This window comes from Monomorium pharaonis, chromosome 3 (genome assembly GCF_013373865.1).
Source record: "Monomorium pharaonis isolate MP-MQ-018 chromosome 3, ASM1337386v2, whole genome shotgun sequence".
NCBI lineage: Eukaryota > Metazoa > Arthropoda > Insecta > Hymenoptera > Formicidae > Monomorium > Monomorium pharaonis.
The window spans coordinates 11,813,552-11,828,538 of record NC_050469.1 but is presented as its reverse complement, the minus strand read 5'-3'; the positions used below and the strand labels follow the sequence as shown (position 1 = coordinate 11,828,538).

The following is a 14,987-nucleotide window of genomic DNA, read 5'->3' as shown; positions in this document are numbered from 1 at the left end:
AATAAAATCTTCTCCGTCGTCTCAAATAAATCTTTGATACTTTAATTACTTGTGATAAAACAGAGCATTTTTGTTACAATTTGTTATATGAAATAGCTACTACTTTTATTTAAGAAATTACACAAATATCGTATCGAATTACAAGACGGGGTTATCTGAGTTGATATCTCATATGAGACTCTTTAATTTACAGTTCACATTTCAACAGGTACGAACGGATTTCTGACGGCTTAACAGGTGCAGATGGGAATAGTGGCGTCGGGCTAGAAACAAAGTCGATGATTGAGTGGAGGAGATAATTCTAGAGATGGAAGTTCATTTCCACCTCTCCAGTGCTATAATTTTTTTATAAAATTATAGATTTTATAGAATTAATTGTAACTATTAAATTATATAATTTATATTAAATTATAACGCAATTTAGCTGTTACATTAAAACTGGTAAGTAAATTAGCAAAAAGTATTTAAATAAAGAGCGATACGAAATTTTAATAGGAAAAATATTAATTGAATAATTTAATTGAATCATGCGCGGCTTGCAATTATTATTTAATTGAGTAATTAAAAAAATTTAGATCCACGATATATTTGTAATTAGTATTCAATTAATTCAATAGCTTTCTCGCAAAAAAGAAAAGAAATAGCTATTGTGTCTAACTTGTGTTCATTTCGATCAATGTAGATTAATTATGATCTTAGTTTAACTTATTCTTTATCTTTCATAATTCTTAATCAAAAAGATAAAGAACAAATTAAATTAAAATTCAGTTAACCTGCATTTATGAAAATTAACTGTTTGTAGTTATTTGTAGATAGAAGGAAGGTGATCATGTTAGATTTCAGAAAAATTAGCTGTAAACAAAAGGTGAGCCAAGACGTCGTGAACACATCTACGCTGCGAAAAAAAATCAGGGAGTCTGTTTCCACAGGAAGGCTGTGAATGTTTCCTATTGTTGTGGCCAAGACGTCGTGAACACATCTACGCTGCGAAAAAAAATCAGGGAGTCTGTTTCCACAGGAAGGCTGTGAATGTTTCCTATTGTTGTGGCCAGGCGCTCTTGGCGCGCATCTATCTCTCATTAACAAGACGGACAAGTGGCGATGCGTTACTCGCAATTATCTACAAAATGGCCGAGTTATATCGACCGTCGTCCGTCTTTCAGTAGAGTTATAACCGTGAGTGGGAGTTATTGCCTGTAGACGTGAGTGAGAATTCGAAAGCGCGACGTCGAAGGTGAAACCGTAACGGGGGTTGAAGGTTGATCATTTTTTAGAATGTCAACGCTGTACCGCGCGCCACGACGTCACCCTCCTACTCCTCATTTTCACGTCCTCACTAAAATTACATATTACAAATCGGCGATTTTTCCTTGTCTGTCTATTCCTACCGGATGCTCATCTATCTGGTAAAATACGAAAAGTCAAAGTCGTTTTACACATTCGGCAATTGTAATTTGAGAAGAGATTTATGAGAGAAAAATTACGCTAAGATATTTTTGTAATATTCTTTCTATGGTAATGTAATTTACGTTAACTATTTTAGGAATATTAACTTTACGTCTTATCGATTATTTTCATAATAAAGAACAAAGAACAAGAGATAGCCGCATCGTTAGCCGCGAAAAATTGCAGAATTATTTTAAGCTTGACACTACTCTCTTGTGTATCTTTCTGTAATAAATTTTCCATAATGTGTGTACTAGGATCAAATTAAGTGTTATTATAATGATTAAAGTATGATATGATGTTCAATATACAAGGTGTTATAAAAAACCATTCAATATTCGTATAATAGATAAAACGTATTATACTGGATAAAAAAATCCTAAACATAACAATTTTATATATTACTATGACTGACTTATTTATTGACTTTGATTTATTGCACTCGTTAGATATAGATAAGCTTTCCTATATGTTGGTTCTGCGATTTTCTTCTGTCACACTTGAAAATTTAGTACAGATGAAGTATGTAGAATTTGAATGTGTGTGGTTGTGTGTAGGGGAAAGGGGACACACATTTAGACGCGGTTTAAACACTGAGATAAATTTTCACATTGCAAGGTCTGAGAAGGATATTCGATGCCGGGAGTTAGTGCTCCTTTTGTTTCGAGAATGTTTCAGTTACTTTATCCATACTATATCCAACGAGTACAAGACATGTGTACTGAGAAGAAGAAAATTTTAATTAAAAAAATTATATGTGGAATATAAATTTACTTAAAAAAAAAAAAAATTTAAATACGATGAAATAACATTATATTTTTAGCAAATAAACCAATTAATAAGAAAAATGAGATACACAGAAATATATTTTTGTTATCAAATCATTTATAATCATAAAAAATTTGATTTGATAACAAAATAAATATCCAAGAATGCGTTACAAGTAACATTTATTTGTTAATATTTTGATTTTTTTTTTAGTGTAAAAGTCAGTCATGATATTAACATATAAAATTGTTTATATTTTAGGAACAGTTAAGTTTGTGATCAATATTTATTAAGATTTTTTATCTTATACGTTTATATGTGGATATTTAAAAACTTTCAAAATCGATGGTGTCTAAATAGTATCTTAATATTTAATTTTTTCATTATACATAGTTTATACATAATTCTTTTTCCTAGAAGTAATAAAGCTGTTAAATTAAAAAATTACCACAAAAAATTACAAATGCCACGAATGTTTCGCGAAAAGGAAAATCGATGTAATTAAAACTCTGCCAACGTCATGTATATCCGATAATTAACGACTAATAACTTTCGGGCCATGCATGATGAATGGTCACTCATTCGAATATTCTTAGAAATGTTATTTTACATGTTGTTCCAATTTACATGTTGAAGAAGTATTAAACGTCTTATCTTTTATATAAGAATTGAATTTAAAACATTTCTTATATGATTTCTGTCTCTCTCTCTCTCTCTCTCTCTCTCTCTCTCTCTCTCTCTCTCTCTGTCGTTGATTTTTATAGGATAATACCTTTTTTAAAACATTTTTTTAATATTTTTGTAAAATGTTTACCTCTTAAATAGCCTGATAGATGCTACTATTTAGTTATAGATGTTAAACTACTCATTACATGATTAGCGGCCATACAATTAATTAGCTAATTATAATGGAATTAAATTTGAATTCCATTCGCCTATACGTAGGCGAATTTTGCTTTGAGATCGCTGTTTATTGCGTGAGCAATGAACTATTATAATAAAATAAATACCAAACATTGCTATTTGTTATAGAAATCTTCCTTGTAAGTTCAAATGCTTTTGTCTATGAATCACACACATATATACGCACAACATGTATTTTATTTGTATTTATACATAACAATCGATTTATTTCAATTACGTATGAGAATTTTTATTTAAAATATTCCTTACAAATTTTTTATAATAAAAGACATTTTTGTAATTTTGTTTTTTTTGTACTCCGGATATGTTTTCAATTTAAGTGTTTACTTCGATGATGTAAAGAAAAATATTGTTGCTGTAGGTATGAGCATTTACGTCACTAAAAGGAATCGGAGGTACACGCCGAAGGCAAGCATAGTAATGGAATCATAATTTATAAATTTTGTTTATTTTAATTTTCACTGTCGAATACAACGTAATTTTTTATTTATTTTTTATCGATTTAATTAAAGAACCTTAAAATATTGATACATTATCTGGAATAATTTAGGAATCAAATTTCAATAGTATAGGAAAGTTGATTGTAATTTAATTTTTATTTGTTAAAAGATTACATTTTTATTCGCAAAATTGAATTTTTACAATCAATTATATATATTTTTATTCATTTTTATCTGTTAATTTGATATTTTTTAAAACGTATATTTATATAACTGTTAGTTAAATTTAATTATATAACTACGAGTTAAATAATTATTTTATGTAAAATGTAAAAATCTGTTATAATAACAAAAAAAAGTCTCTAACAACAAATAAAATATTAAGTTAATGTATAAATATATAATGTATAAATATAATACGTAAAAAGATCCTAAATCTTCAATGTGGGAGTAAGTTCCAGTTAAATCGAAAATAATGCCATTTTCTTAGAAATGCATTTGATTTTAAAATTTCATTTTTATTGTATGTGTGAAAATTGGAAAATCTGTCGACGTTTCAATCATTTTTATTGTACAATGACAAATGTATCGCCTGATGAAGAATCCGCGCGGATTCCATCTGACAGTATAGAAGATTTCAAACAGTTTTGCGATAAAAAGTTTACGACATAACGATGAAAGAGACGTCTCTGTTCGCGATTAAGATATAAAATACATTTAGACATTCTCAAAAATACCATTACATTTATATGATCTCATGATAAAAAATGCACGTATATTGAGTTTTGAAATATTTCCGAAATGATCAGATACATTAAATATTAAAGATTCTCCTTCTATATTTATAAAAGAAGAGAAAATTTGCTATTTGCTCGGCTCAATTATCATTTTCGATAACATTAGAATGGAAACTGATTTTACTAATTATCCGTTCTCGCTTTTTCATATATTGGAAAGGTTAAAGCCAGAGATATATTATTCTTCATAATACACATTTAGCATCGCGGATGCAAATATCGCGCGCGACAAGTAAAACTCGGTATATCAAATTGTCACATTTAGCGTTAAATATGTGACGAGAATGCACGCTTTGTTGATGCAGTCCACGATTTCGCGGATTGTGCAGAAACAGAAATTATAAATATGAAATTATTACTTCCGATGTGCAATAACGTGATAGCAATATGAGCCAATGGTTGATTCTTGTTGCTATTATGTTATCGGGAAAAATAATTTCTTATTCATAATTTCTGTTTGCTGTTCCTATTGCCTGTCCCCTGCCATTGTGCGATACTCAATAGGGACTCGGAAACGATCGGAGCTCGCGGTCGAACCGATAAATTGTTCTAAAGGTTTTCCTGGTAGCACTTAACCACCCGCTGACACGCATTTCTTTTCCCTTTCTGCCACAGGGTGAGCGGCGAAGACTCACCACGGTAAACTCAACGCTTCTCGACTTTTGCTCAATCCCCAATGAGGGTATGTCGAAAAATCCGTTTTCTCGTCGAAAACGTGTTTTCTACAATCGTCGATATCGGCCATGTCCGCCAAGCTAGCAAATCTCGATAATTAATGATGGTAAAACGGAAATGTCGGATAATCGTATCGTCTGCAAAATTCTGAAATTACGCCAAGATGACTGATTTCGCATTCATGAAAGGATTGTTCATTCAACATTTTTTAAATATTTAATTATTTAACTTATTCAACAGTTACTTGACTTTTTGTTCTTTTTGTACTAGTCAATGATATATAAATTTCTGAAAAAAAGCTTATATATATATATAGTATTTTTGAAAATTAATTATAGGAAAAAATACAAATTGTGCCTGTATCTAATGGATAGGTTGAGCATAAAATATTTATTTAGAAGCGATAGAAGTATATGCGTCACACTGTGTCTTTTTTTTATCGCTTTAATCGTCACCGCGGTCCGATATAGAATAGTCGAACGCCCACGAATTCATTCTCGGATTGACGTCCCTTCTGCATTTTATCGATAATTTTTATTAGAGAGGGAAGAGGGACAGACTATGAAATAGTATTGGTTCATTCCCTACGTTCATAGCTTTCATAATTACAATATATTAATAAGATCTTTAATAATCTACACCGCGAAGAGAATAGACTAACGATAACAATGCAACAGGTCGATCAGTGTCAATTTACTTTCTGAAATTCTTGTTTTATTTGACGCTGAATTGTGGAGAAAATGAATTGAAGTCGATGACCTTGTCTACATAAAATGAAAATAGCATAGGGTTGAAATTTGCACTACTTGGTTATGCAAAAAAATGAGAGCAATGAACTGATGAAGAGGAAAAAAAATGAAAAGAAAAAGAATAAAGAACGACCTTTTATTATAGTTTTTTTATATCACTTAACATAAAAGGAATTCTGTTTGTAAATAAATTTCGTTTTGTATCATTGCGTGATGATTAGAACATCAATAGAAAACATTTTTGTTAAAAAGTAAAATTATATATCAAATAAGATGTATAATCAAATCATTCTAAGATGTATAATCAAAAGACAAGCTGAAACAAAGATGATAGAACCTGACACGCGAATTTCGGTACCATACAAACATACAAGTATGTTAGTATATACAATAATAATTATTCGATATTATTAATCACTTTAATTACATTAAGTAATTTGGTTTCAATTAGGACTTTCCTATTTTTCGATGTTTTCTTATTTCCCAATTGTATAAAGAAATTTTTGATATTAGCAATCATTAACAAGAGGAAGCGATTATGTATCTTATATCTTGTACATTAATTCAACGGATTATTGAAAATATTCAAAATGTATACATATGAATCTCATACAGTATTAGCCGAGGGAATGCCTTAAGATATTCGAATGTTCTTAAAAGTCCTTTGGAAGTATGTACGACAATATATTTATACAAACACAGATTATCTGTTTCGAAGAATCATCTATTCCGTCGAGAAATGGACGTTTCCACAATTCCTGGCGCGCTTTCAGCGCGTTCCGCGTGAAATTCTTTAGAATTGTCATTAATGTGTCTCGTATCATTAAACATACAGTCATCCGTACTCTCAGAATTCACTCGCGAGATTGTTTCCGCGTCTTCGGTGTGATCAACAGGTTGAGATAATTTAGAAAGTAAAGCGGCTTTTTCTGCTCTATTCAGAGTGAATCTAAACATATAATTATATTTTATATCAATAATGTTAGATATAGATTCGATTTAATATTGAAAATGTGCTATAAGTTTCTTTTTTTGTCAAGCAGCGTACCTTGTACTGCTTTGCGTTGCTAATTTTTCAATAATTTTAGCGTCCACGTTAATCTTTTTCGGTTTTTGCATATGGCTTTTTAACTTTTCTATATTTTCCGTAAGTTGATGAACCTGTACCTTTAACGTCGCATTTTCGTACGTCAATCTATTATTTCTTTGTACGACCTGAATGATTCACACGATATTGTGTATTAATATGTCGAATTCAAGAGTTGTGAACAACAGGAAACAGAAAGAGATGTATGTATCATTGTTTACTTGTAAAAATTTAGCTTTATTAAGAGGCAACGGTTCCTGAAATTTCTCCGACACAATTAAATTAAGTTCCTTTCTCGCTTCATCCAATTTCTCCATCATCTCTGCCATTACTAGCAAATGCTCCTGCAGCAACTGATCCAATTTATATCTTAATGTGTCTTTAGCATACTTCATACGAAGAAACTTCACGCATAGATTATACGTAACTTTGTTTTTGTCTACCAGTTCCGCTCTGAGCCGCTTATTTTCTCTTTCCAAAGAATCTTGCGTTTCTTCGAGCTCTTCATATCTTTGCCGCTGAAACTTGGACATATTGCCAGTATATCTGCCTTTGTACCGTTGCATTTCTTCAATGAAATGATCTTTCTCTCTTTGATAAAAAATTCTCTCGCCATCTAACTGTTCTACAATAAAAATAATTAATACATACTGTTTTATTTTCGTGTCTGTTTAATTAATCAATTTATTAAAGCTTATTACAATATCCTTTATACAAAAACCTGATTTTATAAAAAAAGTTGGGTGTAAAAATTATATATTTTACGTATTATACTGTGAGAGTGTAATTTAATTGGAAATAAAAATCTGATAATGTTTTAAGTTTTAACATATATCTTAAAAATTATACACAATGATTAAGTCTTACGTTTAAGATTTCTGTTACATCTTTGTTGCTTCTTTAGCTCTGCTAGTAACCTACTCTTCTCTCGATGTGAGTTTTCTAATTGTACATCTTTTATTTGTATAGCATCTTTCAAATTTGCTATAACTTCATTTAATTTTGCTATCTTGATGCATACGATTAAAAATCAAAGTTAATAATATATTCATTAATAATTTATAAAATTATAAAAATATGCAAGCAATAATATTTAAAATAATTTACCGACAAGTTATTTATATAGAATGTTTTATATTATAAATGAATAAAAATTTGATATTTTTTCTTATAATTTATCAATAATTAATTTATTGATATAATTAAGTAAAATACTAACATACTTGCGGTGAAGTTACAAATTCATGATCAACTGTTGTGATGTCATTTTTTGCAGAGTCACATGAAACTTTGTTTTCGATATTAGTAAAACATTCATTTAAGTTAACATTCTGCATATCAATATTTAACTCCAATCCGTAATACCTTTTTTAGATATATTAAATGATTTTCTTATTATGTTATTATATTGGTTATATGGTATCAGGCATTTCGTGTTTAACTTCAGCAGTCGATGTTTATATTATTCAAATTTTTTTAATTATATGCGTATAAAATTGTTTTAAATTGAAGTTTCTACACCATAAAAGTATGATGGTTTTTCTTTAAGTTTAAGATGAAGTAAAAGAGAACTTGACATGTTACACATTAATTCTATATAAATAACCTATGTAAAGTTACAAAGGTTACTTGTCAAAAAGTTTGAAAGTAATTGTAAATATCATTCGTATGTGTGTGTGTGCGTACTTATAGATTTAAACGATTTAATTTTATTTGAATTAATAAAAAAATGTAATTTCTGCAGAAATAATTATTTTTTAAAATAACATTTAGATTTTATAAGAGATTATAAAATATTATTTGTTATAACACGGCAGGTTATACTCAAATGAATAATTTACTCAAGCGATACGGATTTTAAAAGTTGTGAAATTTTTTATTGTATCGTATATGTACAAAATAGGTGTACAGACTACTTATCAATCGCACGTAGTTTTTTTATACATGCATCACATATATGCTTTAATAGCACAATGATACTGATGCAAGTGTATTTCTTATCCAGTACACCTGTAACTTCCATTTCTATTACCTTTCATCAAATGGAATGAATGTGGAGATGACGTGTATATTCTTCTTTCAATGTTGATACTTTTAGAGATTTTACATAAGTATAATTTTGGAATTAGGATTTTTGAGTGACTAATAATCCTTTCCCCATCTTGTACACACGAAAATAATAAATTATACAGGAGCCTTAGTTTTATAATTCTTTACATGAGAACTATTTAAAAAAATCGTGTTTAAATGGTTGTCAGAATATATTTCCGAATCTTTGAAAGAGTCGTGTCGCTATGAACACACATCGGGAAAAAATAAAAAATACAATATTTTGATCCATTCGTGCTTTCCATAAATTTTACAGTAACAACAACTGGGCCAGAAATTATTAGATACACTGATTTGTTATGTCAAAACTGTGTATTTATATCTTAATTTTCAATAATTCATCTAACAAAGAAGAAATAAAACACAATATTTATTTTAATGTTTTCTCTCTTTAATCAGTAACATAAAATTTTATCAGAAAAAATTTAATTCTACCTTAAATCGCAAGCATTTCAATATAATAAAACATTTTTTAAAGACAAAGAAACTGTATTTATAAAAATTTTGCAGCAAACATCTGCTTTTCTTTAATGTCGGTATTTCTAATCGCTAAATATCTATTATACTGGAAAAATATTCAAGCATACTAGAGGCATGCATAGTCTATAATTGAGATAATAATAATAATAATAAAGTTTACTTTGGAGAGAAGCATTAAAAAATTAGCCAAAGAGCACAAATCATTTTTTCAAGTAAAGCAAATCATCTTTTTCACGAGCGAAATCTGAAATTATTTGAAAATTATATCTTAATCTTATTAATATTGGTCCAGTTGTGTTTTAGAAAGGTGGAAGGCAACCGTTTCGTCTCGTGTGTGGTAATTCGATGAAATGATACTAGATTCGCACAAAACGCGGATGATAATGATGGACTTATGTATAGTAAATCTTAACTTAAGAGTTTGTTTTATTTCCATAATGTTAAGGCTTATGTTTATTTTTTCTTGTTCTTGTTAGCCTGATTTTTGTATTTAGCTGCAGCTGCTAATTTAGCGTTCTTCTTCTTAGGTTCATCATCTTCATCATCTTCATCTTCAGGATCCTACAAGAAATATAAAATGTAATCATAAAATTCGTTCTACACGCAAAATCATTGATGATACTTCCGTATCTAATAATATTTAAACATTGCATATTATAAAATATAATTAAAGAAATAACTATAGGGAAGCTTTATATATATATATAATACATTTACGTCATATGCTCTGTTTAGTGAAAATTTCAAGGAAAAGAATATGTAATTCCGTCAAATTTACAATTAGATTAAAATTTTAATTTATTTACTCGTTATTCCAATAATTATAATTTACTAAGAATGTTTTGTATATTCGTCAATAGAAATATTAATATATGATAATATTAAATTTTTTCTAGAATCCAACAAACAATTCTAATTCATTCAAATGCATCACAGCAAAAATGGAAAAAAAAAAGGAAGCGTGATTAGTAAGAAATAAAGCAATGTTTTACAAAATAAGATTTATTTTACAAAAATAAAACATGAAATATGAATGAGAACACAAGAAATACATTCATGAATTTTTGTAAATTACGGCAATCCTTTCCCTTCCTTAAATTCTAATTTTTCAAAAGTATCTTAAAAGATAAAATTTCAAGTTAAATAAAAAATATTCCTAATGCATTATTGTAATATTTTTAAAAGATGCACTCTATCGCATTGTTTACTTCTGCCTTATTATTCTATTCTACATTTACGGTCGTACTTATTAAACACCGTTTTTTTTATCTTCTGATAAAAGCTTTCGCTTCTTTCGCGGTGCCTGAAATGGATATTTATAATATATATATAATTTAATATATTAATGTACAGTGCTTTCCAAGATTTATTCTGGACATTGGCTTATCATATATTGACATTCATACTTATTACTTTCCATTTTCTTAATGAAGATAGAAAAAGGAAAGTAAAAGATACACTCAAGTCAATGACTAGTTACATATCTTGGGCAGCACCGTTCTAGTAACAGAGAAAATAAACTAGATATCATGGGTACATACATTAGCAAGTTCTTTACAACAAATTATAATTTATAATAATTTTCAAATACATTTTGCATTCAAAAGAAATTTGCTACATTTATTGTATTAATAATTAAATAAAATAATTTCTATTTTTATTGTAACATTTATGAAATTTTTATTAAATTTATTATAATAAAATTTGTTAACTATAAAATATGTATTTCAATTGTCTTTCGATGCATAATGTATATATGTATGTATATTTGTATAGACGTTGTAATTCATACCTTTTCATCATCTTCGTCATCGATATTCTCTTCCTCCATGTCATCATCTATTTCATCAAATTCTTCAATGTGGGCACCTATAATAAAGATTATGATAGAAAAAAAACTCTATTTTTCTAACAAGAAAGATAATTATTTAACAAATTAATTTTATTAAATATTGTGTATTATTAAGTCCATGTGCATATCAGGTATAGTGAATTAAAATAAAACAAAAGTAAATTTGATTGCTGAAATTTTATGGATTAATTAAAATATATCTCTCTCATAATATATGTATATAATAAATTATTTTATAATAGTGAAATCAGATTAAATCAAATTAAATACAATGAATATAATTGTCACTTTAGAATTACAAACACGTTAATATATATGTGTGTGTGTGTGTGTGTGTGTGTGTGTGTGTGTGTGTGTGTGTGTGTGTTATATAAATATATACACATTGCAAAATTTATTTTATATCCATATAGTTTTAAAATGTTTATGTATTTGATGCTAAGTAGAAGAGTATGCATCATTTATATACATATTCAAAACTAAGAAATAAAAATATATAAAACATTTATAGTATGTAAACAATACATATAAAATAATAAAATAATTTAATATTTTTATATTTTTATAAACTTTCTCAATATTAAAAAAAAATTCTCTTTTTTTAAGGCGTCCACCAATTTCAATTTTATCGCCTTTATTTAATATATTTTTATAAATATAGATATTGACAATAAAAAAATTTTCCATTGACAATTTTAGAACGATTAGAAATACTAGATTAGTAATAGATATTTTTAACATTTGTTAGAAAATATGTATATTTGGAGGTATATAATATTTTGTATTTAATTGTAGTGTACAAGTACAACATACAACATTTAATAAAATATGAAACATGAAAACATTGATGGATACTAGATTAACTTGACACTAAAGTTTGCTTATAAAGCAAATTCAGGTTTAAAACTCCAGATATAAAGAATTTATAGTAGAAAAATATTTTGCTATATGTAATAAGAAGTTTTCAAAACATAAACTTATTCCAAGGATAACAGAGTAAACAAATCAAATATGATCTTTTAGATATTAATTATAAATTTACTCAACTCTAGATAAATTTATTATGTAGAAATACATACCAAGCAGATTGTGTCCTACTATGTGAACAGGTCCGCTGCCCTTAACCAATGTGAATGTGACTGGAGGATCTGGGAAACTAAGATCAAGAATAATCTGTGCTGTTTTTCCCATCTCCAGCAAGGCAATTGGCGTTTTGATGGGTCCCTTTAATCCCATCGCTTCAACTTGCAGAACATTGAGCTCTCCAGGTTTAGCTTCTGGCCCCAGAAGAGCCTAAAAAATATATAATAAAATCATGCAAAAAATTATATATATAATTATATTTAATATGTGCAATTATAACTATAATTACAATTTAAAAAAATTTTTTTAAATAATTTTTATCGACATTCAAAAATTGTCCTAAATTTAAATGTTGTAAAGTAGTAATTAATTTTTATGAAAAACAAAAGATCAGAAAAATTATAGATTTAAATTTCTTTTAATTTTTTCTATTTTTTATTAAGTATATTTTTTTATTTCAAATAAATTTATTCTTGAAAATTATCCGATTAATTTTTATCTTTTAGGTTAGGAAAATATTGTCCCTGAAAAAGAAATAATTATACACAATTACATTTGTGTATATAAAAGAATAAACCCCCAAAAAGATGGATTTACAATATTTTTGTGAATTTATAGTTTATTATCAATTATAACAAGAATTGCAAAGTATAAGAGTGTCGTGTATCATGTATATCGTAATAACATTTTTTTCTTGCAAATTTAGCTAAAAAGTGATGGAGTAGATGAACTACGTAGATTTTTACAACATTACTCGCGACAAGCATATTAATGTTCATTATTTACTTCTTGGTTGTACACTGTAATTGGGGAAACCGGTACGCGTACTACGGAATTCTATCAAAATTCAAGCTACGTTCCACGAGATAAATTGTTCCGATGCTCGCTCATTCAAATCGACTCAGCAACGAAATTTCCGTTATAATCTTTATATCCCGCGACATAATAGAATGATCCTATCTAAGGTAAAGTGGGGGGAAGGGCGAAGCCGTTGTGAAAAAATGGCGCCAAGCATCAAACTTTCCCAGTGTTCGTCAGAGAGACGAGCTCGCAATTATGGCTGCGTTTCCGATATACGATGCTAGTACTGAAAAACGACAGTATGGAATTTCGGAACACAGCTTCTAACGAGAAGATGAATCAATCGCGGCGTTATAAATGAGATTTGATAGAAGACCTCTCGGTCGAATCGGAGGCCTTGGAACAGTCTGTACGTGTAGACGACGCGATCGCGTTCCTGAGAGACGAGACAACGTGGCCGACTGTTGTCCCGAAGATTCGAGAGCGAGATCGCTCGCGCGGTCGACGAGCTTGAAGTTTCGCGCGCAAAACGTTCCTCGGCGACGACGAGCGCTACAAAGAAAAAAATCGCGGGATCTCCGATTGAGAACGCGGCATGCGGAGTCGTCGGAGAAACCGGACATCGCCGCGACGATGACGATGACGATGACGCGCCGCGGTCGAGATGTACGCTCCACCAGGTGGTGGGTGCAGGAGGGCGTCGAAGATGCTCGCGGAGACGACATATCGCGCGCCAGCTCCTCTCTGTCTCTTTCTATCGACAACGGGGACGATCAACGACGTCCCCGTTGTCACGCTACGGAACCTCGTGGCACACTCACCATTTTTATAATAAGCTTCTGATCGGCGCCGATGTGCTGAGCCGCGCCGTCCGAGTCATCGTTCTTGTGCTCCGGGTCCCATACCTCATTTGCGTTCGGCCCCTCAAGGGTGATACCTGGACACACAAGTCACAAGGTCGTACTCCCGGGGACGAGAGAATGCGGGGAGAGCGGCGGCGATGCCGGCCGGCCCCGGGCCGGACACAATGGGGACTCGGCGCCCGAGTCGGCAATGGCCGAAGGCCCGCAGCCGGCGTCTCGGACAGTGCATCCCCTTCGCGCTTAAATGGCCGACGGCACGTAAGTAACCGCGTGGGCCGCGAAATAACTGATCCACGGCGACCGCGGTACCGTGACCGACGATACTCACCGTACAGATACTCCTCTGCCATGGCGATCGGTCCGCTATCAATGGATTCTCGTCGGCGTGTAATGCGTGGATGTGTATGCCCGAGGGGACGACGACGGTGGCGGCGGCAGCGGCGAAGTGGACGTGTGCGTGCCGTGCGCGGTGATGGAGTATGGAGTGTCGGATTGAGACTTGAGAGAGAGTGACGCCGCGCGCGCAACGGTTGCTGTGTTACTGCGCGAGGGAACGGTCGCAGCACGTGCCGGTCGTCGCACGAGCGCGTAGTAAAATGAGTTTCGCGTACCCTATTACCGCTGGCCTTGCGTGCCCAGCTACGTTCCGCGCGCCGATTGGTCGATCGCAGACCGCGCGGCGTTGCCACGCGCCCGCCGCGGCCAAATCGAAAAAAGTACTCCGAATTCTTGAAAATCCTCTAGAATCTTAATTAGAAAAAAAGTCTTGATTATTTAATCTTCTCTCTCGTGGTCTGTTCTTTATAGCTGCACTGAGATGCACTACTGAACTGGTACAATGAGTTACGATGAGACAAATATATATTTTTTCTCATTTTAACTTTTATTGCACCAGTTCAGTAGTGCAGCCCAG

The 14,987-nt window shown here is 31.0% G+C and overlaps 2 protein-coding genes across 3 annotated transcripts; both read right to left on the bottom strand.

The window, feature by feature from the left end:
• Positions 1-5,356: 5,356 nt before the first annotated feature.
• Positions 5,357-8,604, bottom strand: LOC105837640. The gene is made up of 5 exons (XM_036284409.1): positions 8,110-8,604; positions 7,754-7,895; positions 7,108-7,511; positions 6,848-7,014; positions 5,357-6,748 (listed from the first exon to the last, which is right to left on the bottom strand). Exons 1-5 carry the CDS (start codon positions 8,221-8,223, stop codon positions 6,520-6,522), a joined length of 1,056 nt encoding a protein of 351 aa, XP_036140302.1. The 5' UTR covers positions 8,224-8,604; the 3' UTR covers positions 5,357-6,519.
• Positions 8,605-8,741: 137 nt separating this feature from the next.
• Positions 8,742-14,656, bottom strand: LOC105837646 (nucleoplasmin-like protein). Of its 2 annotated transcripts, none has more exons than XM_012682585.3 (5): positions 14,403-14,652; positions 14,033-14,148; positions 12,407-12,620; positions 11,268-11,344; positions 8,742-10,036 (listed from the first exon to the last, which is right to left on the bottom strand). In XM_012682585.3, exons 1-5 carry the CDS (start codon positions 14,422-14,424, stop codon positions 9,929-9,931), a joined length of 537 nt encoding a protein of 178 aa, XP_012538039.1. In that variant the 5' UTR covers positions 14,425-14,652; the 3' UTR covers positions 8,742-9,928. The 2 variants fall into 2 exon arrangements, with proteins under 2 accessions (XP_012538039.1, XP_012538040.1); XM_012682586.3 differs by lacking the exon at positions 8,742-10,036 and adding an exon at positions 10,462-10,778 and having other exon boundaries at positions 14,403-14,656.
• Positions 14,657-14,987: the final 331 nt, after the last annotated feature.